The sequence below is a fragment of the Sebastes umbrosus genome, chromosome 1 (assembly GCF_015220745.1).
Source record: "Sebastes umbrosus isolate fSebUmb1 chromosome 1, fSebUmb1.pri, whole genome shotgun sequence".
NCBI lineage: Eukaryota > Metazoa > Chordata > Actinopteri > Perciformes > Sebastidae > Sebastes > Sebastes umbrosus.
In genome coordinates this window covers 39,743,662-39,767,051 of record NC_051269.1, presented here as the reverse complement: position 1 = coordinate 39,767,051, position 23,390 = coordinate 39,743,662, and the positions used below count along the sequence as shown (strand labels likewise).

Sequence of the window (23,390 nt, the reverse complement as noted above, 5' to 3'; positions counted from 1 at the left end):
GTCAGTAAGCAATTTGAGGGGGATGTAGTCCCCCTTGTAAGCAAAATGACCAAAATGCATTCCCCTTGTTAACCTGCCACCTCCTCTCCATCCCCTAGCAGCAGAGAGAGTGCAGGGCCAGAGGGGTTGTATAGTTGAATATGTTAGTCCAGTCTGTCTGAGTCATTCATCCTTTATCTGACTGAGGTTTGTGTACGTTAGAATCTATGACCCCGACCGCGGCTCTAAAATATCAGTAGCCTAACAGGACGCTGTTCGTGGTGCTGAAGTAGCAGACAGATTTGTAAATTGCAACTTTTTCTCTGAGTCACACCCTCAGTCCTGCCCTGGTAAGAATACACAACCAATAGAGTTGTCCATGGGGCTGTTCGCTAGTCCCAGGTGATCAAAACAAAACGGCTCCATCCCCCCTGTTAAAAATTAACAAATTGGTTATTGTGAAAATAATAATTCTAACAGCTTTAATATACGTAATTATTCTTTTTCAACATTCTAACAGCGTATTGCCGGGTTGTTTTGATTGGGATTTTTTTGCACCCTGCCAATGTTGTTGTTGTTTTTTGCTGACAAGTATCCAGATTATTAAATCACTTCCTGTTTAATAGGACATTTCTTTGTTGGAAAATGCTGCAAGAAGTGTGAAAAGTGTTGAGGTCAGCAGACTTTAAGAGATGGGGAATAGCGAAATGTCACAAAGTATCACTTTAAAGCTGCATTAATCAATATTTTTATATTCACAATGGACGATGGAATGACAAAGTGAATTGTGAAAGGCGTCGCTCGTAATCCCCAGAGAATTATCACCACACTCTGCGGCTCTACCACACTTTTAGAGGGCCCTCTAGGTTGCTTTAGCTCAATGTTTTGGTTTCAAAGCCTCAAAACGACTCTCATCATCTCAAAAAAACAATAACCGATAAACTCACTGTACAATTTCAACACTCAGAACCAAATGGCTGAAAGAGGGACAATTTGACTTAAATTACACCAGTCAAATTAAAGTTATGTTGCTCTGTATCTGATGTTTAGGTACCTGTTTGCTTTCATTACAGTAACAACTTTGTGAGCCGACAAATAGTTACATAGTTCTCTCACAAGTAAAAAGTTAAATTCAGGAGCAACAAAACAGACTTTTCCGGACTTGTCTTATATTTTTGCTCCTCAATGCGGTGCAGAACGAGACGTTGACACGAGGCCGCCGATGAATTGAGAAGCGAGGTCAAACATGGAGCCACCTGGATCTGAAGAGGCCGATGCTTCACTCTCTGACCTGACAGTGTTGGGCAGCGTCCAGGGAGAGGCAGAGCTATCTGAGATGTCTAATATAGGCCCATCTGCCTTCCTCCCCTGGGTCCCCTGCTACCTTTGCCCCGCCATGTGTTCCCCCGTAGCCTACATTCCCAAATCGGTGGCAGCCGAGCCCACGTTCAGCATCTGTCTGTGCTAGAAACGTCAGTCTGCACTCGCGCGCTCACAGCCCCTCCACAAAACACTGAGAGGATATTCACGCACTCACTCCAGGCTTCCCACACCTCTCCAGTAAATTATCACCTCCCCAGAAAGAAAACGCCGTGTTGCCTGAGAGTTTGGATTACACATCATCAAGTGCTGGGCCCAGACAGTTGACATTGCTGTGTAATCATCATTACCCTCGCAACTGCTTCTCAAGTAGGGTCACAAGGAAGTCAGCGCTCAAGTATCATACAATAAAAGCTATGTAAATGCTTGAATGTTCAAACTGCCTCTCGTCTGTAGAAGTGTATATTTAAGAGCCCATTTAGCTGAGCTCTGGAGATTTGGAGATTCTGCGTGTTTGTGTACAACCTGTTTTATTTCTATGGTTTGTGATCTCTTAAGAAAATGCACAGCATATGATGAGATTTGTTGTTTGACCCTGAAGGTGTGTACCTGTCTGGTCTGCCACAGGATAAAATTACTACTTAAATGATGCCGCAGAGACTTTTATCCTGCAATGCAAAAATCGACATCTTATCTAGTTATTTTTTGACTACTATTGAATCCTAATGGTCTCATGATGAAATAAATTCAAATCATTCTCTTGAATAGATGTAATTTTTCTTGTGGAGCGTTTTGTGTTATTCTGTCGCCTTTCAAGGAACTGACTTGAAAACAAGATGATTTGTATGGAAGTAATCTTACTTCATTGGCAGATTTTCTTCCCTTATTTGAATAAATGAAGACTTCATGGGCTCAATTCATGGGTATTTTTCAATATAAGTTATTTTATGAGTATAATTTCCAAATCATTTCAAATGGCAGAGCCGATGCGGTTTAACTCGGCCAAACCAAGTCTATGGTAGCGGGGTAAATGATTGGTCCCTCCCGAAATGGTTCAGTCCTACCATAACCTGAAGTCTGGACAAAGGATGTCATGTATTCAATACACCATGTTGAAGATGGAAAGAAAAAACTCTGTCAAGACTGTATTGAGCTTCTAGAGAAATGGCGTCAGAGTCAAGTTAAAGTTAATGTTTTATTTGTTTTTCAGTTCTCAGTTGAATGTATTTTTGTTAGATTTGAGAAATACAGGATTGTTTATTTGTTTGTGGTCTTCACTGCCCAGTTATTTCTCTTATTATATAGATTTGTAATAAATATTGACAGTTGTTCCGCTGCTATGCTAAACCATGAACACATCTTAAATAGCTATGGCTAGCAAGCCCGTAAGCTTGTGCCTCTCCTTACGTGCTGCATTAGATGTGAAAGTTGTGACCTGGACTTCCGTGGGTGAATGCAACCATTCCCATCTGGGAGGTGTGTGTGTGTGTGTGTGTGTGTGTGTGTGTGGTTGACTCACCTCGCCAGGCCACCGTTCTCACTTGGATCGGATGACTCCTCTGGACACCCCTCGGGTGTAGATCCGTCGGCCCGGTCGGCCAGTCCGCTCTTCGATGAGAATGTTCATGGTGAAAAGTATATATACAGTAACAGTTTATTGTGGTTTCTGAGACAAACGCCGTCTCAGTCTTCCAAAATGTCTTTCCTCTGGCGTCTTCCTCGTGGTGCATCCAAACCAGCTCGAACCGCACTAATCTCTGCTTCACACAGGTGCAACTGATTACAGCTAATGAGTCAAGCCTGTGCAATTTGAAACTTTTTGATGGTTAACCTAGAGAGTTTTTGTGGTGCCTTCAAATGAAACCTGTGAGCTTGTGTTGACAACATGGGAAGTCGTGTACAAAATATGCTTGGCGTTCAAGTAGTGAAGTCGTGAGAACACCGCTGCTAAGCAACCGTAATATTTACGTTACTGTCAGCGTCTACGTAGAAGCCACAGAGGCTAACAATTTAGCAAGCTAGCAAGTGGCTAACATAATGCAGTGAATGCAAAGGCATAATGACAGAGGAAAAAGATGAAGCCGTTGGGGATATCAACATTTTCCAAAAAACAAAATTACGAAGAAAAACAATATATGACTAAAATTACAATATATTAACTTATTATGAACCAAAAAAATGAACTTCTATGGCCTCCACCATTTCTGACAACATCAACAATCACGTCACAACTCGTGAACTTGGAGCTTTCAGAAACTTTCCACTTACGAGGTTGTGAATACCACAAGAGGGGAGAGTTCATATGGACTCTTCTTCAACGCGACCCCATTTGAAGGCACTATTAGTCAGCAGATTAGCTAATAATACAGCTAAATATGGAGAATAAAGTAAAAAAAAAAAAAAAGAATAATCATTTAATATTGACTTGGCTTTAACTGGTGCTTGCCCTTCAGTGAAACTAATGTTTTCCTTATAATTATTACCAAATGACAGAGTTCCTAAACAGGAAACTTCCTAAGGATTTAAGGACAACTAAAATAAAGCCCAAATGCATCTTTCCTTTTAAACTTGATAGACTTCTAAACTGTAAAAGGTTGAAACTGGCACAAAACATACATACGTCTCTGGAGGTGAGAGCGTTGGTATTACCTGAGAAATACAGCAACCTGACAGGCACCACTTCATGATTTAGTTCCCCAAATGTTCCACATGGATATTCTGCTCACCAAAAAAAAAGGACAAGTCTTTAAAAAAAAGTTTTGCCACATTTCTTTCCCACTTTTTTTTTTTTTTTTTTTTTTTCAAAAGTTGCTGCTCACAGGGAAAAAAAATGTGTTGATGAATGAAGCTCTCATATAAAGTGAGTTGCTGACAGCTCTGGAGACCTGGGGGACCAATTCATTTGCAGCGCAAGTGCGATATGTTGAGATCAGTCCCTCAGATGTCCCAGACGCCTGAGCCCTTTGAAAGAGTCACAGGACCGTGCTGGCACTGGAAATTCAGCAGCGCTCCAAAATGAATCGCTGCTTTAGAGCACAGAGCGCGTCGCTGCCACTATAGCCCAGGATTTCTCATTACCAGACTGTATGAATCAGACATCCCCTGGTTTGATTTGCACTTATAATTTCTGATGTAGACTACAATGGGCCAGTAAGTGGCTTTACGTGTCTGTCTGTTGAAGAACCAGATTGTAATGTGCCTTGCTTTATCACAGAATATATGAAGTCATCTGCTATGAGGCAACAGCATGCAGACATTTTATCACTCCTACACTGTGAAATGATAATTGGATCCACTGTTTCCTTTGCTTTTGTGATGTCGGCCTTACGGCACTTTTTTTGGCAACATGGGAAGAAATTTATACGGCAGAGGAAGGAGTCCATTTTTCCTCTTTACTTAATGCAGCGATTTCTTTTCCAGTGCGAGACCTTCGAGGCAATTCAGACGTTCATTTGAGTCTTGTATTATTTATAACTCTGATTTCTATGAACCGCTGTTGGAGCCTGAAAAAAGGCTCTCGCACGTCATTGGAGCTCTTAAAAGTCCACCTTGTGCTTCAAGTCATTGACCCCCCCTCTCCTCTATTCATCACTCAACAAATGGCGATGCCCGTAGAGACGCTCGCTTCTATTACCCGCTGCGAATTCCATTAGAGGTACGGACACACAATAGAGCATTTTTTAAGCCTTTGACATTGCCATTGTAATGGACTGGGGTCGTGGATGATATGTAGGCTACGCTGCATAAAAGACTGGTTAAATATATGAGACTGTACGTTATGGCTTTCACATTATAGGCAAATCCTTTCACCTCTATCCTAAGTACTGTTCCGGGGTGTCACATCGCAGTCTGCCTGAAGACATCATCGTCAAATTAATCATGTGACCCCCGTGACCCCACTGCACACAACACAATGGGAATGTGTGTGTTGGTGTGATGGTGGCATTCATATAAGTCATCATACCCAAGGTTCACCTGGCGCTGCGAGAGTTGTGAATACAAACACAGTGAGCGGATACGATTTTTAGAAACTGAATTACACTTGGTTAGCTTAGCATAAAGACCGGAGGCAGAGGGAAACAGCTAGCCTTGCTTCCAGTCTTTATGCTGTCCTAAGCTAAGCTAACCATGTCCTGACTCCAGCTCCGTCCTTAACGCACAGACATGAGGTTGATATCAATCTTTGCATCTTACTGTCGAGAAAAAAACTAATTAACGGCTCCACTCTCAATTAACTTGTAGGCTGAAAAAGCGGAAATATTGACTTGTAGAATTCAAAGTTAATCCTAATTTCTCACGAAAAAGGACAGTTTTGCATAGGGATGTAAAAAAAATATTAAGTATTGCAATATTGTGTTTTGTGATACTGTATCGGTTCTCAAAAATACTATAAATTTTGAATTATCGGTTTACATGCAAAGATTAACTAATACTTTACTTAATGGCTAAATATCTACGCTCTCAGTGAATGTGTCCTCAAAGTAGTGCTATGATGTTGGCGGTTACAAGGACTGTGATAACACCAATCGCAGCCCATTCTCACAACAAGGCGGTCCATTTAAATATAGCTCCTTACTGCTACACCAACACACCGCTGCTGCTGGCAAGGCTTTGCCCCCACCACCCCAGCCTCCACCTTCTAGTTCAGAGTCCCAACATGCATGGCTCAAAGGTTAACATGGTGCTCTTGTATACTAAGTGGGTTTCTGCATTGCCCTCCCTGTCTTGGCTTAGCATGCTGCTTTGCTAATCCAGGGAGCATCTTGAGAGTGGAGCCATCAACGCCAAGCATAACTGTATGTCCATTTGTGCAATAAATGGTTAAATCTATGACGAGAGTGTTCCTGCTTGAAATACAAATGCAGATCCCACTGTTCTGATTGCATTAAAAAAACAACTTTTTTTTACTCACATTTAATGCATATGGTGGTGTGTTCTTCATACTATGACAGTTTTCCTAAAATTAGATTTAAAAAATTTCAATATATCGCAATTTTGAATCGTAACCCCTGCATCGTGATACGTATTGTATTGCCAGGTTCTTGCCAATACACAGCCCTAGTTTGCATTGGTCTGAGGGTTACAGTGATTACTGATGCAAAGTTAAACATTCAGTCTTATCCTTTGATAATACATAATAAAATGTACTGTGGACTATTTTCCCCTGTAAAATACCTGTGTAGCATTAATCTTCATTATTCATTGTTCATTCTCATAAGGGCAGCAAGACAGCATACTGATAAGGAGTCTGTACTAACAGTCATTATTTAGGACCAAGTGTGCAGCAGGAGGTGAAAAATCCTCCTCTACTGAGTCCTCCTTGTAAATATTTAGTGAATTCTTTCACTTCTCTGTATAAATGATGTGTGTTTGTGGCACCTTTCTTCATTAGTTCATTATCAGTATTTCACTGTCTAATGCATAAAGTCACTAACGATGTGCTGGGTGAATTCTTCAGTCAGGGAATGAAAAGAAAAAAAAAAAGCCTTGGTTGAAAAATACCTGATGTAACATGTACAGCTCCAGTAGCACGGTCTTTATATTTATAGGGAGTGCACAAACACACACATACACACAGACACACACACACACACATACTAAGCTAAATGCTATGATAATAAGGGCTGGGGAAGTTATGAGCATCAAAGACTCATTATTGCACCGCGGATGGTACTGTGTCATTTTAGTTTTTTTTTTCTATTCACGGATTATTACCTCCTCCTAATGCTGAAGCAAAGTGAGAGTGGTACTGTATAGAGGCTCCTGCTCGACTGTGTGGCTCAGCTCAGAGCAGCTTTACTTCATGTATTTAGAGCCGCCGCTTTCAAGGTTGCTTGTTGATGTTCTAAATAATAAAGAAAAACTTCAAGTCTGTCCAGAAACAAGCAGCAGGGGAACATGCTGGAAGCTTAAAGGTGCAGTGTGTAGGATTTGGCGACATCTAGTGGTGTGGTTGCAGATTGCAACCTCCGCTCACTCCTCCCTTTCCAAGACTGTGGTAACGCTGTTTGCCTCGCTCAGAGGCCGTCCTTAACATAATAACACTACTTTAGGAGCAACGGAGTCAGACGGTGGCTGGCGGTTCCACGGTTTTGCACTCTGCGACTCACGTTACCACAGTTTTACAAGCGTGTTGGAGAACCACGGGGGCCTTTGATAACATAAAAATGTGAAAGTCTCTCTCTAGAGCGTTGTTTAGTTTGTCCATCCGGGCTACTGTAGAAACATGGCGGACTCCGTGAAGAGGACCCGCTCCCTATGTAGATATGAAGGGCTCATTCTTAGCTAACGAAAACACGATTCTTAGAATGAAAATGAAAACATAGTTATGAATATAATATTCCATTTCTGCTAATAGATCCCCTGAAATGTTACACACTGTTCCTTTAAAAAATGTCAGTGTCTTTACCACTGCAAAAACTTGACGTAGCCTGAGCATCACCTAACATTCATCAAACTTTAATCGTTGTGAATCTAAATTAACCACAGCTACTGTCAACATTTAACTGCCTCCTACCACCTCAAGTAAGCACTTCACGGCCTGTATGGACAGAAGGAATTATCACAATAACTCTTTCAATGTACATACGGCCATGTGAGTGTCGTATTACTGCAGACAAATCCTTGTATCATATTGTCTTTTTCAAAGTATTTTCTCTAAGAGGCTTTATCCAAACTGTATTTCTCTGGCTGTGATGTAATTCAGCTTCTCTCCAGAGAGCAGCCATTGTTATGTTGCAGAATTAAGCTCTCTAAGTAGCTTCCCCCAACGCTGATGGCATGTGTGCAGACGCGTCCAGCTGTTCGCTTTGTTGCCAAAGAGCCGAGGACCTTCAAAATGGCTACCGGAGGGTCCATTATCAACACCTGAAGGTCGTATATGTGAGGGCTGAAGCCTCTAACTGCTGCAGCGAAGGCGAACCCGGCTGAGTGATGATAGAGTATCTGCGGCAGATGTGACCCACGCGGTGAGAACCCTCACAGTGACACTCTCCGCTCCCTACTATCAACCATCAGACATGATTACAGCTCTCGCTCCATGATCCAGTGCCTGTCTGAGCCCACTCCTTTGATTTCTCATGATTCTCTCCTGCAGCCAAAGTAATCAAACGAGAAGCTCAACTCAGACAGAGGCTTGACCCCGGCGCGACATTTCTTAAAGTCATACTACGAATGGGTAACAATCTGTCAAACATCTTCTATTTTATTCAGAGGGAATGAGCATGTTTCAACAGGTAGGCTACCCCTTTCTCCCTCTGAAGTCATATTTTTACTGCAGACTGGAGGTAAAGGAGATTAGAGATAGAGATTTATCCAGTCATGTATTCATCTATGGGGGCATACAAACAGTACTGTAGGTATCACAAACATTAAAGGTGCTCTATATGATATTCAGATCATTAAATTGCAGCAAACAAGTATTTGCCATGTAACGATATAGAGGAGTAATGGCTACCTGAGCAGAGAATGAAGTCACTCTCCCTCTATGTGTGTTGTAATCCGAGTTTCGGCTCTGCACTGCTCTCATACGGCGGTGAGTCCTTGTAAATATTTAGTGAATTCTTTCACTTCTGTGTATAAATGATGTGTGTTTGTGGCACCTTTCTTCATTAGTTCATTATCAGTATTTCACTGTCTAATGCATAAAGTCACTAGCGTGTGCTGGGTCGGTTGAAAAATACCTGATGTAACATCTATAGCTCTAGTAGCACGGTCTTTATATTTATAGGGAGTACAAACACACACACACACATGCTGAGCTAAATGCTATGATAACAAGGGCAGGCAAAGTTATGAGCATCAAAGACTCATTATTTCACCGTGGATGGTACTGTGTCATTTTAGTTTTTTTTCTTCTATTCACGGATTATTACCTCCTCCTAATGCTGGAGCAAAGTGAGAGTGGTATAGAGGCTCCTGCTCGACTGTGTGGCTCAGCTCAGAGCAGCTTTACTTCATGTATTTAGAGCCGCTGCTTTCAAGGTTGCTTGTTGCTGTTCTAAATAATAAAGAAAACCCTTCAAGTCTGTCCAGAAACAAGCAGCATAGGATTTGGCGGCATCTAGTGGTATGGTTGCAGATTGCAACCAACTGAGCAAACCTTTGCTCACTCCTCCCTTGCCAAGACTATGGTAACGTGAAGCGCCGACTGCAAAACTGTCGTAATGCTGTTCACCTCGCTCAGAGGTCATCCTTACCATAATAACATTACTTTAGGAGCAATGGAAGTCAGACGGCTCTGCACTGCGGCGCTTACAGCTGATAACGCTGTCCCGACCAACGGCACCATTGTGGAAGCGTAGCGCCCACCCTCCTGTTCTCCCCAGGTAAACACTGTTAGCTCTGTCAAGCAAGAAGCAAAGAGACGAAACTCCGCTGTTTTTTTGTTTTTTTTACAACAGCCGCTGTCGCCATTTTGGACTGAAAACTCTTATTATATTTATATTATTTTATTGTTCGACACAGGACATTTCGGTAGAATATGACTATAGAATAGAAATGATTTAGTTTTACTTTTGACGGCACTGTTAAGGTGAATGTTTTACTGCCGTTTGGTAGTCACTTCCGGTAAAAAATGCAAAACAATTGACTTTCTCTTCTTGGCAATATACATTCTTTGCCGTTAGTTACGAGTTGCTGTCTCAGCCGTCGCCATGGGCAACATAAATACTCCCAATCTCGCATTTAGCACCTTTAATAATCTTCCATTGTTCCATTGTTCCAGTGATGTTTGTGACCAAACAGTCAGACCATTACCAGGATGTAAGAAAGTAAAGCAATTTAATGACATCAAAAAAACACCAATTAACATTCTTAACATGCAATGGCTGAAATTTTACAAAACATTGCAATTTTCTTCTGATGGTGGTGCTAATGTTAATGCTGAACAACGTAGTGATTGTGTTTTGAATGGCAGTATATCGAAAGTAACAGAGTAAGGCTCGTTAAGACGGATGTAACGGTGACTAGTCTATTGTATCTCAACATACAACCAGATTACAGTAATCTGATTACAAAAAAAGTCTATAATCCAGTGCACTTTCTTCTTAAAGGGGCACTCCACCAATTCACACATCAGTTCATTGATCATAAAGAGTATTAGGCTACTCACTCTGTTCTGTGACTTTGTCAAGGAAACTGATGATATCATAGTGATGTCACTTGGGTTATCTCAACCTGGATTTTGAGACTATAAAATTACTGCGTTACAAACTGGGGCGTGGAGTTTAAAAAGACTTGGGTGTTAATTCAACAGCATCTTTATAATGACAGAGATGAATTATGGGAAGTGTAGGATCCAGCATGTTTGGAGCTTGACCGAAACCAGGGACTCCTTCCTGTTACCATCAACTAAATCAGTGGACTGCTGCTTTAAAGGAACAGTTTGATTATTATTATGCTTATAAGATCAATCGTTACCTTGGGGACTACCGTTTCCACTCTTTATGCTAAGATAAGCTAACTGGCTGCTAGCTGTAGCGCCAGATTTACCGTACAGACATGAGTGGTATAAATCTTATCTTCAGCAAAAAACGTATATGCATATTTCTCGAAATGTCAAACCATTCCTCTAAAGACTTTGTGGCTACTGTATAACTAAATTGTGTTTCAGAGCAACTTCATTTGATATGCCAGCATTGTAAAATAGTTTGTCTATAAACTGTAATTGTACTTTTAATACAAATTGTGATAAAAGTGTGACTGGTTTACACATCAATTTCTAATAATCAGATAAATAATAGCATGTAATGGATTACAATATATCTTCCATATCTGGTATAGCAGTGTATGGGGCTGTTATTACTATAGCAGTGTGCGATAGTAAGCACAGACTGAGGTCTGTCATTTAAACTGTCCGATGGATCTAAATGCTAAACAAGACACATAATAGCTACATTTAATTTTCTTCTAACGTCAAAGGGAGATTCACTGTTTATGATATGTAAATGTTATTTAGTCAGGTATAAAACCACTGGATAAAATAAGTTAATAATCAACCTTTATACACATCTTACATCATATTTAATGAATAGTTTTCAAATATAAAAGGTCAGTAATATTTGCTCCAATTGAAAAATATCAAACTTGATATTCCCGCTAATCTGTTGGTCGGCTACGGGACGACATCGGAGGCAAAGCTGCATATAATGATGTGCGATGGAGAGTGAAATGTTCCTAACATTTGTACAAACAGCTGACGTAATGGGAGATAAAAAAGAAAAGAAAATCCAAAGCCCTCTAAATTTTTTTTTGTGTAATAATAATTATAAAAAAAAGACACTCCGCACATATAATATACACTATATATACACAGTATTTAGTAACGGTCATTGTGTTGCAACTTGACAAAAACAGAGCTGTATAAAATGAGGGTGGCAGTGTGCAGTTGGCAATGACGCATTACATTTGACACGACGTGTGCTCGGTATGGATAATGTCTGTTTTCCTCTTTCATTTGTTCCTCCCAGCAGGTTTAATGAAAAACGTTGTCCGGGAGAGGACGGATGGCGGTTTCGCTCCTCACGCCGGGGTCTGAATGGTGGCTTTGATCTCGGCGGACGCCCTCTTCTCCTTTCGCCCCGCGTACTCGCCGATAAAGGAGCCGTCCTCGTTGAACTGAACGTCCTCGTCGCCGTAGTCCACCAGACTGTCCCCGCTGTCCCCGGCTTTGATCTCTCTGCTCAGCGAGTGTTGGCTGCCCTTCAGTGGCTTCTCGTCGTTGTCGCTGCGAGAGAGGCACAGTGGATTTAGAATCACCTCATTTCACCCATGGCTTCACTCTATGGCTTATTGGAGAGGACGGGGGGGTGCAGGCTCCAGCTATCACTGCCTCTACGATGAGCCTCTGTGACAATAGAATTTAGCTCTGGCTGACCAACGGGACATATTCACACAGATGTTAAGACAATATTAATCATCACTAGAGGTGTCACGATTTCCATTCTGAATTGAAAATCGATTGAAATTCCATTTCAACCATAGAATTTAAAGTAAATTTCACACGATCATTAATATCCTCTGCTCTCCTCACACACAAGGAGCGGAGCAGAGGACAGACAGGTGGAAAACAAGGGACGCAAATAGGTCAGTAGTGAACGACAGACTAATGTGCTGTCGGATTCTGTGTTTTTGTGTTTTAAGCTGAGCTAGACCAGAGAATAGTCGCCTAAAAACAGATCGGTGATGCTCTTTTGCCCTCATTGTTCTCCATGAAGTTTGCTGGAAGTGATGTGATGTAGCCGCGGTGTTTTATGTAGAGTGAGCACTCCATTCATTTGACTCCATTTAAAAAATAACCTTTTAAATGCTTCATTGTTGTTCAGCAACCGGTCATATGGTAACTGAAGAGGCAATATGATCTTGTGTGCTCTGATTAATTTGGAAAACACAGCAGTCATCATTTGTTTTAAAGCTAGAGTTGGTAATATTAAAAAAAAAATTGTTCTATTTGTTGAAATTCTCATTACATCGCTGACAGCAAACAAGGCAAAAACAAACCCCCGCTCAGTGCTTGACCCCTACTAAAGTAGGGCCAAATGTTTTGCCCTTTTGGAGGAATTAGTTTCTTGAGCACAATCTAGCTTGTCATTAGTTCACCTTCCTCAGGACTAGACTACACTGTCAACCATCATACCAATTTTTAAATTCCTAAGTGTAATAGCTTTCGAGTTCTACTCCGGAAATGAAATTGAAGTAGAAAAAAAAATCAATTTTTGGGCAAAATTGCAAAATGTTGGGCACCCTGGACTTCTAACCCCCAAAGGCACAACTACAGTATACCACACTGTCAACCATCATACCAAATTTGAAGTTCCTAAGTTAAATTGTTTCCGAGTTTTACTCAGGAAACGAAAGTGTGACACGCAAACGGACGGACACGTGGAGTGCTATATACCCCGTTGTACTACGTTGTCGCCGGGGGAAAAAAAAGAAAAAAAATCCTGTGTCTGTGGTTGTCGCAGGACTGTAATAATCCCGTCCAATCATTTCAATCGGCCTGAATGAAACGATTGGGTGGTCTACCTTCCTGCGCTCACTGCGTTGGGAGTGGCTTTGGAGGGAGGCCTGAAGCAACAGACTCTCAGTGTTACAGACTTACTCTCTAGATTTAGGGACTTTTGGAGCTGCATGTAGTGCTGCGAGCTACTTTCATTAAAAAGGAGTCAGCGACACTGGGCTGGGTTTTTCGGTTGGATAATTTTTTAAATCTAGCGTACTCTTGCTAGTTTTTCAACATTACCAAGCCTAGCTTTAATGAAAACTGAAGAGAAGGAAATAATGGCAGGCGAACCAGCTTTGTGCTCAGTTAACTGGGTGCTGGAGGTAGCTTCATATTCATTGTACAGACATGAGTCATGTGGATTTTCTCATCTAACTCTGCAAGAGAGCAAATAAGTGTATTTTTATTCCTTTAAGTTAAAAGAACTTAGGAGGGACTTTACACACAAACTTAGTGATAGATTTATGAATAGCTGCTGCAACCAGCTCCTGTAGTCAACATGACAGAGTATAAATCCCGTCACACTGAGCCACTTTTGACTCCACTACATCAGCATTTGTTGAGCTGTGCAGATCCCACTGATTGGAGTACGGGGGCCCAGATATTACTGCCCCGGAGACGAGCTGCTTTCAATTACACTGATTGGTTCGAGCCTCCTGCCGCTTTGTTGGGCAGCCTGCGTTTAGCTCCTTCCGGACACAAAATGGCAATATGTGAGCGGCGCTGCGGCTCCCTTTATGATGCGATGTCTATCACAAACAACAACAACAACCACACAACACCGTATCTAAGATCACAAAGTCCTATAAAGGGATGCTACCACTCGGACAAACAGCGATGCGTAAACAGCTCAGGGATGCTATCGCTGTTTATCACATACTTTCCAGTTACTCAGGCCGTCAAATGTCTTGAACGGAAGAAGTGTGAGGCTCCACGCCAACCTCGCGCATGCTGGGTTGTCTTTTCAGCGACAGGAAAGAGAGAGTTACGGAGAGGACAGGACAGCAGAGGAGAATTTCATACACTGTTGCACGTGAATTGCAGCGAGGTGGTGAAATAGTGCTCCGAGGGGTTACGCTTACCTGTATTCACAAAACGTGTCGTCATTCATGCCCTGGGACTCCACGTCTGGGTGGAGGTCCTCTTTTTCTTTCACTGCTCAGAAAATAAAAAGAAGATATCAGTGATTTCCTCAAGAGACGGCTTCCAGTGAAGATCACTGTGTCCCCTGACTGCTCCTGTTTCAGTCTCAGTCCCTGCACTTACTCACCGAATGAATGAAACATCAGCGCAAGCCTGAGAAAAGATTGCACCATTTAATCTAATTTCTGTAAATATACATATTAGGGCTGTCAAAGTCGTCACAAATTTGTTTTAACGCCACTCATTTCTTTAACGCATTGATGCAACTCGCGATTTTTAGGTTGTAATGGGCTCAGTTTTAAGCAAAGATACTGGCATATGAAACTAGAAAAACCGAATGAATCCATTGGTACCAACCATGTCATACCAGCTTGTCGAGAAAGAGGTTAAATAACGCTCCAAATTTACGCTACATTTGGCATGGCCATTTTCAAAGGGGTCCCTTGACCTCTGACCTCAAGCTATGTGAATGAAAATGGGTTCTATGGGTACCCACGAGTCTCCCCTTTACAGACATGCCCACTTTATGATAATCACAGGCATTTTTGAGCAAATCATAGTCAAGTCAGCACACTGACACACTGACTTGTTGTTGCCTGTTGGGCTGCAGTTTGCCATGTTATGATTTGAGCATTTTTTATTATGCTAAATGCAGTACCTGTGAGGGTTTCTGGATCATATTTGTCATTGTTTTGTGTTATTAACTGATTTCTAATAATAATTATATACATACATTTGCATAAAGCAGCATATTTGTCCACTCCCATGTTGATAATGTCGACAAATCTCCCTTTAAGGTACATTTTGAACAGATTAAAAATGTGCAATCAATTTGCGATTAATCACAATTACATATTTGAATCGATTGACAGCTCTAATATAAATATAAAAATCTTTAAAATATTAAAATGTATACATCTATATATGATGCAAGAAAAAAAAAGCCACGGCTCAGGCAAATGAAAGAAAAGGTTGCTGGAGCTACGGGTGATAATGAGAACTTAATGAGAAAACAAAGGACAGAGCTGCGTCTCGCTCTTTTTTTCTGCTGACGACTGAAGCGATCGCTGCACAAGCGACAACCTGATGGCCATTAGCTGTGAATAATAAAGCCGATAAGGACTCTCATGTCCCCAATAGCAGGAATAACATTGAGATACCGCGGAGCTTATGTCATCATTCCCTGCTCAGCCACCCCGTGTGCAGCATTTGCATTTAGTCTCGCTGTGGGCTGCACTTTGTTTAGATTGCTGCTGGGGGAAAAAAGCTGCGTGTCTAAATAATGCCAAATTCAAATGCCGGACGTACAGTAGAGAGGCTCGTTTTCCTATCAACACACAAGTCTGTTTTTATGTGTGAATTTGCATTAAAATAATTTTGTGGCTGGAGGAAAGAAAAAAAACTCACATATTCGTGTAATGGCTTCTAGTGTGATTGATAATTTCCTTCATAGCAACAAACAGCCAAATGGAAATATAATGATGCTCCGAGCAGCAATTACTATTCAAGCGAGGTGATGTGTGTGTGTGTGTGTGTGTGTGTGCGCTTTGTAAGCGAGCACCTACCTGAATACTTCCCTCCTTTATTTCTGTTGACAAAGCAGGCGATCAACACAATGAGTATGAGGAGAGCGATGGCACACATCAGGCCGATAAACCAGCCCTGGGTGGATATTCCTCCGTGGATGCTGGCCAGACCTGCGGAGAACAATAGCCGGTGACTTTGACACGCCTTGGCCTTTCCATCAGGACACTTGATTGAATGTTAACATCGACAGGGGCCTATCTGATGCAGAGGCGGAAGGTGGCAGGGCGCCGCTGCTGATTGGAAACGGTCCAATATTAATATTAAACAGCTAATCCTGCTTGTCTAATTAATCAAGTAAGGGGACGCTGTACAAATGTAATTCCTCTCAGCGAGGCCGCGCGGCTAAATTAAATCCTTGTGACACCGCTAAGGACCACACACCGCGGCTTGAGTCACTGCTCAAGGACGCGCTGGGTGCACCGTGAGAGGTCAATTAGTTTAGCCTGCTTTTCTTTCTTTCTTTTTTGTGTTGTTGTTGTTGTTTTAGTTTCCCCTCCTCACCTGTGGTCAGGATAACATCTTCAAATATACTTGAATTATCAACCCAGCTGTTAGGAATAAGGCGCACAGTGTAGTCAGTCGCAGGGTCGAGCCCGTCAATGATGTGGAAAGTCTTAGAGGTGTTTAAGGCCTCTGATATCTTCCAGACACCCTCACCTGTGCAGAAGGTGAATGATCAGGATGGGTTAGTACTCATGACAACACACAGCTATCTAGTGAAGGTATGAATGAAAAGACATGAAGGAACACACACAACACATCTAAAGCTATTCCATGTTTCACTAAAAATCACTCCAACAATGTCCAGGAACTACCGGAGTAAAAAGGAGAGCTTACGGTTGTTCATATATGCGATATAAAACTCTGTGTGCTCTCCTCCCGATATCCAGCTGATATTTGCGAAGCTGTCGCTAACAGCTGAGCTAAAGTTCAACAGGGTCGGGACTGAAGGAGAAGTGAGAGAAAGATGAGAGAAACGGCAAAAGAAGAGTTAGTAAAGGACACAGCAGCAGCAGCAGATGAAAGCCGTCACGGCGGGGTGAGGAGGAGTGTTGTCATTATGTGATGAAGGATGCTGCTCTTCACCTTCTATGAAGGAAAGCGAGCGTGCTCTTCTGTTTCCTAACTCTATTGTCAGGAGGTATCAATTACGTCTGACAGAGGGGGACATTAGGTGAATCCCTCAACAGCTCACACGACAAGAGTAATGTGGATATGGAAATAAAGATAAATGGAGCTCTGCAAAGGTCTTTAACACTATGTGATGATTTTTTTAAATGTTCTATGTGGTTCTTATTATTCTTATTAGAACACAGGTGTTATCCATGTCTAAATTAAGGATTTTTAATTCACAATCAGAATCCTCGGATGTTTTCCAGACTGCCATCCTAAACCAAGGACTTCCTTTCAAAGTAAGCTGAACAGTCACTGTTTTTTATTGTTATTTGACTACTTGCCCATCCTTGAAAAGCACCTGTTTTTTTACTTCAATATTACCAACACCGTTTCCCGACCCAGTGCAGCACTCACAGTTTTTTCTTCAAATACTATTTAAATTAGGGCTGTCAACGTTAACGCAATAATAACGCATTAACACAATCGATCTTTAGGAGGTTTCAGAGTGAACTGACATAATATGAAACTAAAAAACCAAAGGAATCTATTGGTACCAACCATGTCATACAAGCTTGTCGTGAAAGAAGTTATATAAAGCTACGAATTTACGCTCAATTTTGGTGAGGAAAAACTCTCATGGCCTTTTTCAAAGGGGTCCTTTGACCTCTGACCTCAAGATACGTGAATGAAAATGGACTCAAGTTTGCCATGTTATGATTTCAGCATATTTTTTTACGCTAAATGCAGTACCTGTGAGGGTTTCTGGACAATATCTGTCATTGTGTTGTGTTATTAATGGATTTCCAATAATAAATATATACATACATTTGCATTAAGCAGCACATTTGTCCACTCCCACGTTGATAATAGTATTAATTACTTGACAAATCTCCCTTTTAAGGTACATTTTGAACGGATAAAAAATGTGTGGTTGATTTGCGAATAATCACGATTAAATATTTCAATAGATTGACAGCCCTAATTTACATTTTTAAATCTATAATAGTTAGCATAGATTACATTCTTATCTAACAAATGTATATCTCTTAGAAGCTGCAAATATGTTTAATGCATGTCTAATATCGTTTAAACACATTTCTCTTGTGTTGGTCTTTCACATAACGAAGACTAGGCTACGTTACATTATTACAAGGGAGATACACGAGGGGGTCCCTGGTATATTCTCTATCTTATAAGGGGTCCTTGACTGGGAACAAAATTGGGAACCTCTGTTTTAGAAATACAGTACTGAGGTCAAATTACCCAGACAATTCTTTTATTAGCCAGTGAAGATGCGAAGAAAGTATTCAGATTTTGTTTTTTCCTTAGACATTAAATTTGTCGAAATATCAAATAAATTGTATTATATTACGTTGGCTTTAATATTTTCCGCCCTAAAGCAGTCCAATTTAAAGATGCTTAGTGGGGCTGCAACTAATGACTATCTACCTATTAATCTACTGATTATTTTATTCAATTAAATGATTAATAATTTAGTCTTTGAAATGTCAGAATATAGTGAAAAATACCCAGCACCTGTTCCCAGACCCAGAGGTTATGCCTACAAAATATTATTATTCTGTCCAACTCCTCCCAAAACCTAAATACATGTTATACACTAAACACTTTTAAACAATTAATCCACAATCAAAATTTGATTAAAAAAAAGTTGTTTGGTAAAACATAAATCTGAATCAGCCTTTGAAGCCAACAAAGTGCATTTTAATTCCACAGAAGCAGCAGTGAGGACATGAGCTCTATGTCCTCTGTCCTGGTTATACTATTTCTCTTTGATGTATCTAATTATTAGTGGGCTTTAATAACTATACTTCATGTTATTTGCTTTGAAAGCAGGTTCACATTCCATCTGTTCCGAGCTTCATCTGCCTCAGACATATCATGTAAATGTAGCCTTTTGATGCCCAACTGGGAAGACAAACAATCTAATAATGTAGTGAATGATATGCATCATTAGTATGGGGAAAGTAGGCTTTGACAGCAGCTGTCTAAGCCAGTCAACAAAGCACAATCCACTTCATTTCCCCATGGCAAACATGCAAATCTTCTGCCGTGTCTCCAGCTCAGGTGCGTTATTTGCTCAGGTGATAATTCGGCACACAAGGACACCTGCGTCTGCGCTGCCCATCCCAACCACCGCGAATGACACTCTCTGACTAATGTTGATGGATTAGTCTGAAAACTATGGTAATTCCAATCATTGGAAGTGTGCGATGACTTCCACTGACATAGGGCCCCTAAACTAAAAATATCCCAAGGCTGGCTGCCGTCTTTTGTCACCGCGCTCCTCAGCTTGCTATTAAATGCTGCAGAAAGCAGCTGCTCACCCAGCAGGGAGCTGATGCCCTGGAAGACGCCCCTTCAAAGTCAGGCGGCTTTTCTTTCTTTTTTTTATAAGGAGAGGCCAGAAAATATTCTGATATAGGAGCTTTCAACAGCGTCCACTTATCCACTTATCTCAGTGTCCTGTAAATATCACCCTCCCAGTATGAGCTCACACCGCCCCGGCTCGGCCCAGGAGGACGTTCAGCCTCACTATTTTCTCTCCGCTCAGATGCTGCCCCGGACAACTTCTTGTCTCTGAGCGGTGCTGCTGTTTACCCAGTTGAAGATTACATGGAAATGTCAGGTGACTGTTGGGTCAATACGCTGATGTGTACAGGGGGGGGACCGAGGCCCAACAAATCAATCACTGACAATTAGACATATTTGTCCCCTTCAAGTGACTGCACTCTACAGCTTCACTGTCGGGATATAGATCTAGTATCTTAGATTTCCCCGTGGTACAGCAGGGAAATTAAAACCATCTATGGAAGCCCAGAGAAGCAAGTGAGAAAAAAAAAATTCTGGTTATCCATTTTCTAAGCTGAATTGTTTTATTTCCTGAGTTTATGACTTAAGGACTAAAGAAAAAAAAGATAACAGTTTTGGCAGGTGACTAAAAGGTAAAAAAAGGGGGAAGAAAACATGAATGCTTTTAGTCCTATTTAGAACATGGGGTAGTGGTGAAGTGCAGTTCAGCCTCTTATGGCCAAAATGAGTATTACAACAACAACAAAATGTTGGCAAAACTTTTTTTTTTCACCTGATTTCACAGATAAAAAAGAAGTAACTTAGAATATGAATCTGGCAAAAATATTTTTTTCCCCCACCGGGCAAATTTTTTTCCCCACCTGTTACAAAGATGAAGAAAAAAATAAATAATAAAATAAAAGAACTTAGCAGTGATGTAATGTAACTAAGAATATTGACTTAATTATTGCACTTAAGTACAATTTTGAGGTACTTTACTTGAATATTTCCATTTTCTGCTACTTTATACTTCTACTCCACTACATCTCAGAGGGAAATACTATTTACTGCATTACATTTTTCTGACAGATTTACTGTATATTTTGTATTAATCTGAATCAACTAATAAATTATGATATATTATTTTAGATTAAGCTGCCCAGCAAGAACGTATTTAAAATTTGCCACACCATAACCAGCTGCAATATTAATCTGATGTATACAGTAATATACAGTCAATAATTATGATCCAATGATATAATATATATATTATTCCGACATGGGCCATTGTGCATCATAATAAGTACTTTTACATTTGATATTTTACGTATATTTTGATTCTAATACTTTTGCACTTTTACTTAAGTAAGATTTTGACTTGGTACTATTACTTTTTTTATTATTACTTTGATTATACTGGCAAAACCTTTTTCACCTGTTAAGTCATGAACAGAGAAAACTATTAGATCAGACATAGAAAATGGATCACACGAATATATTTTTTTTTCTCACATGCCTCTCAGGGCTTCCGTAGAATTCACTTGTCTTATAACAAATGGAGCTGTTACTTCCCGTTCCAATCCTTATCGCCCCTGGAAACAGCACCAACTATTAAAACAACTAATCTGAAACGGCTAATAAGCCTATAGAGGTATTTTGTATCTTGGTTTTTGTGTAATTTCCTTTGAGCCAACAGCCAACCAAATGAGTCCAGAGGTCATCACGTCACCTAGCAACTGCAACATGTTCTGACAAAACATAAACATGTATTGTCTTTCCTATTTCTCCATATTTTATTTCCCCTGTTTTTGTTTGTCTCTGTGGATTGATGCTTGTTGTGTCAGAATGCGCTGCAGCTCTACCTATGGTGGAGCGAGTGGGTTTGGTCACTGGGGACTTGGGAGTGCTTGGAGGTGAGGGGGAAGCTGACTTGCCTGGAAAAAAAAGACAGACCTTGTGGTTATCAATCGGGACAGAGCTCGGGGCGCTACGATCTACTGTTAGCACGCATGCTATTTTCAACACTAAAATTAGTAACTACTCACGTCTACTGTGAAACATAATCTAGAATCGAAAAAGAAAATATATAATTTTATATTTGCTTATCGCCAAGGTGAGATTGTGTGATATTTTTTTAATTGATTTGATCTCGCCTTTTTAAAAGTGAATTAATTTTCTTTTTGCACATCATTAATAGGAAGAGGGATGGCGGTCTGAAGCTCTTCCTGGGTTTGGCTCTTAAAGCATCATTTATTTCCTCAGCTTGAGTTAGACACGTCGCACTGAGTCTGCTGTTGTCAGGATAAAAGTCAATATTCGTTTACAGTCGCTAATGAGCCAAGATTAATATGAATTTATAATTAGCTTACTCATTACCATTGCTATTAGAGAGGAAGCCACAAACTTTATCTGAGAAGAAGTTGACAATGTTCTAATGAAAGGAGGCATCAGAGTGCTCTCTGCTGATGGCAAGGGCAAACAGCAGACAAGGTCAATTATCTGCAGAGGAGCCGAGTGTTTGGAGCTTTTCAATTCTGTACGGGGAAAAATAAAATGATGTCGAAACCTGATGATTTATTCGGGCTTTGTAGTGTCCACACCTGTCCACGTTTCTAAATCTAAAGCATGCACCTGCTACCTAAAGTAATAATCATTGACTGTGAAACATGTCATACCAACATGCAGCTCATTTTGGATTCATGTTAGAGCAGTTTGAAACTGTATATGTAGGTATGACATGCCACAGTTTCTACATGAACACAGATCTACATACTGAAACATGTCATACCAACATGCAGCTCATTTTGGATTCATGTTAGAGCAGTTTGAAACTGTATATGTAGGTATGACATGCCACAGTTTCTACATGAACACAGATCTACATACTGAGGTCAACAGTGGGAGCCAAAGTGGAAGCTGCGAGACAAAAAAAAACAGAAAAGGAAAGAAAGAAAAAAGACAGAAGGGGGACAAGCAATGCTAAGCAGATGTATACACTCTCACACACATTGACATTACACACTGTATGATCAAAGGTAATGCTCGAAGCAATGCACGTTTTAGTGGCGTCAGAGAGAGACCATTAACAGAAACAACACTGACATATACACACATGCATAGCGATAGCACAGCTGGCACCAATAACTTTCATGCTTCGATCTTAAGAGTCTCTCGCGCACACACACACACACACACACACACACACACATGTAACAGCTCCCTACATAAAAAATGAGTCCTTTTCCCTGCAATCATTTTTTTTTTTGCTGGCTTTTCAGCATGCAAATAAACAACCCCTAAGAGCCAATTAAGTTTCTTTCTGTGATTGTAAGGATTCTTCCAGTAAACACTAAGTAATCGCCCGCGTATTCAACACCTGCAGTGTGTTGCAGCGTTAAGTTAAGCTGTTTTTGTTTGTGCACACAAACACAACTTGAATGACGTACTTAATTTCTTTCGGCGTGCGTTTGTATTAAAAGCGCCACGCAATTATTTATGGCGACGGTATCTCTTCCTGCGGTTTCCTGTTTCATTTCCCGTCCGCTCGCTCATACCGCCGCCCCGTAATCTTAGCAGCAGCTTGACTTGAGCTTGAGCCAGCCTGAAGAGTGGCGTGCAGTCCTCAACAAACAATATGTAATTGAAAAGAAAAGATTACACACTGCAAGCCGGCTCATTATGATGACTTACCCGCCGACTCTTTCATGATTACACAATTCGGTATCAAAACCTTCAGTTTCCCCTCCTGCTCAAAGCAATTTTCTTTCTTAGCTGATTGTTTCATAGCTCACGCTCTCCGTCCAATCAATAAGCACTTGCTCTCTCGTGACAGTGACAAATGAAAACCTCCACTGCGCCCATATGAAATTGTTTATCCACAAGAATTACTTACATGGAGATATGAGAAGCTTGGCTGCCCAGGCATATATCATAT

The 23,390-nt window shown here is 40.8% G+C and overlaps 1 protein-coding gene and 1 long non-coding RNA gene across 9 annotated transcripts in view; both read right to left on the bottom strand.

Moving 5' to 3' along the window:
* Positions 1-89: 89 nt before the first annotated feature.
* LOC119497489 lies at positions 90-8,176 on the bottom strand. The gene is made up of 3 exons (XR_005208933.1): positions 8,165-8,176; positions 2,832-2,839; positions 90-157 (listed from the first exon to the last, which is right to left on the bottom strand). It is a non-coding gene; the product is annotated as an uncharacterized LOC119497489 (long non-coding RNA).
* A 1,887-nt stretch (positions 8,177-10,063) lies between these two features.
* The window catches only part of chl1b (cell adhesion molecule L1-like b), an 83,327-nt gene continuing 70,000 nt past the window's right edge, over positions 10,064-23,390 (bottom strand). For 6 of the 8 annotated variants that reach the window (XM_037774387.1, XM_037774378.1, XM_037774361.1 and 3 more), the window contains 4 exons: positions 21,319-21,390; positions 16,009-16,140; positions 14,383-14,455; positions 10,064-12,025 (listed from right to left, as the gene is read on the bottom strand). In XM_037774387.1, the coding sequence (XP_037630315.1) occupies positions 11,821-12,025; positions 14,383-14,455; positions 16,009-16,140; positions 21,319-21,390 (482 nt within the window). In that variant the 3' untranslated portion in view covers positions 10,064-11,820. Of the gene's footprint in view, positions 12,026-14,180; positions 14,261-14,382; positions 14,456-16,008; positions 16,141-21,318; positions 21,391-23,390 lie in introns of all 8 variants that reach the window. The other 2 variants (XM_037774418.1, XM_037774411.1) reach the window with 2 other exon arrangements.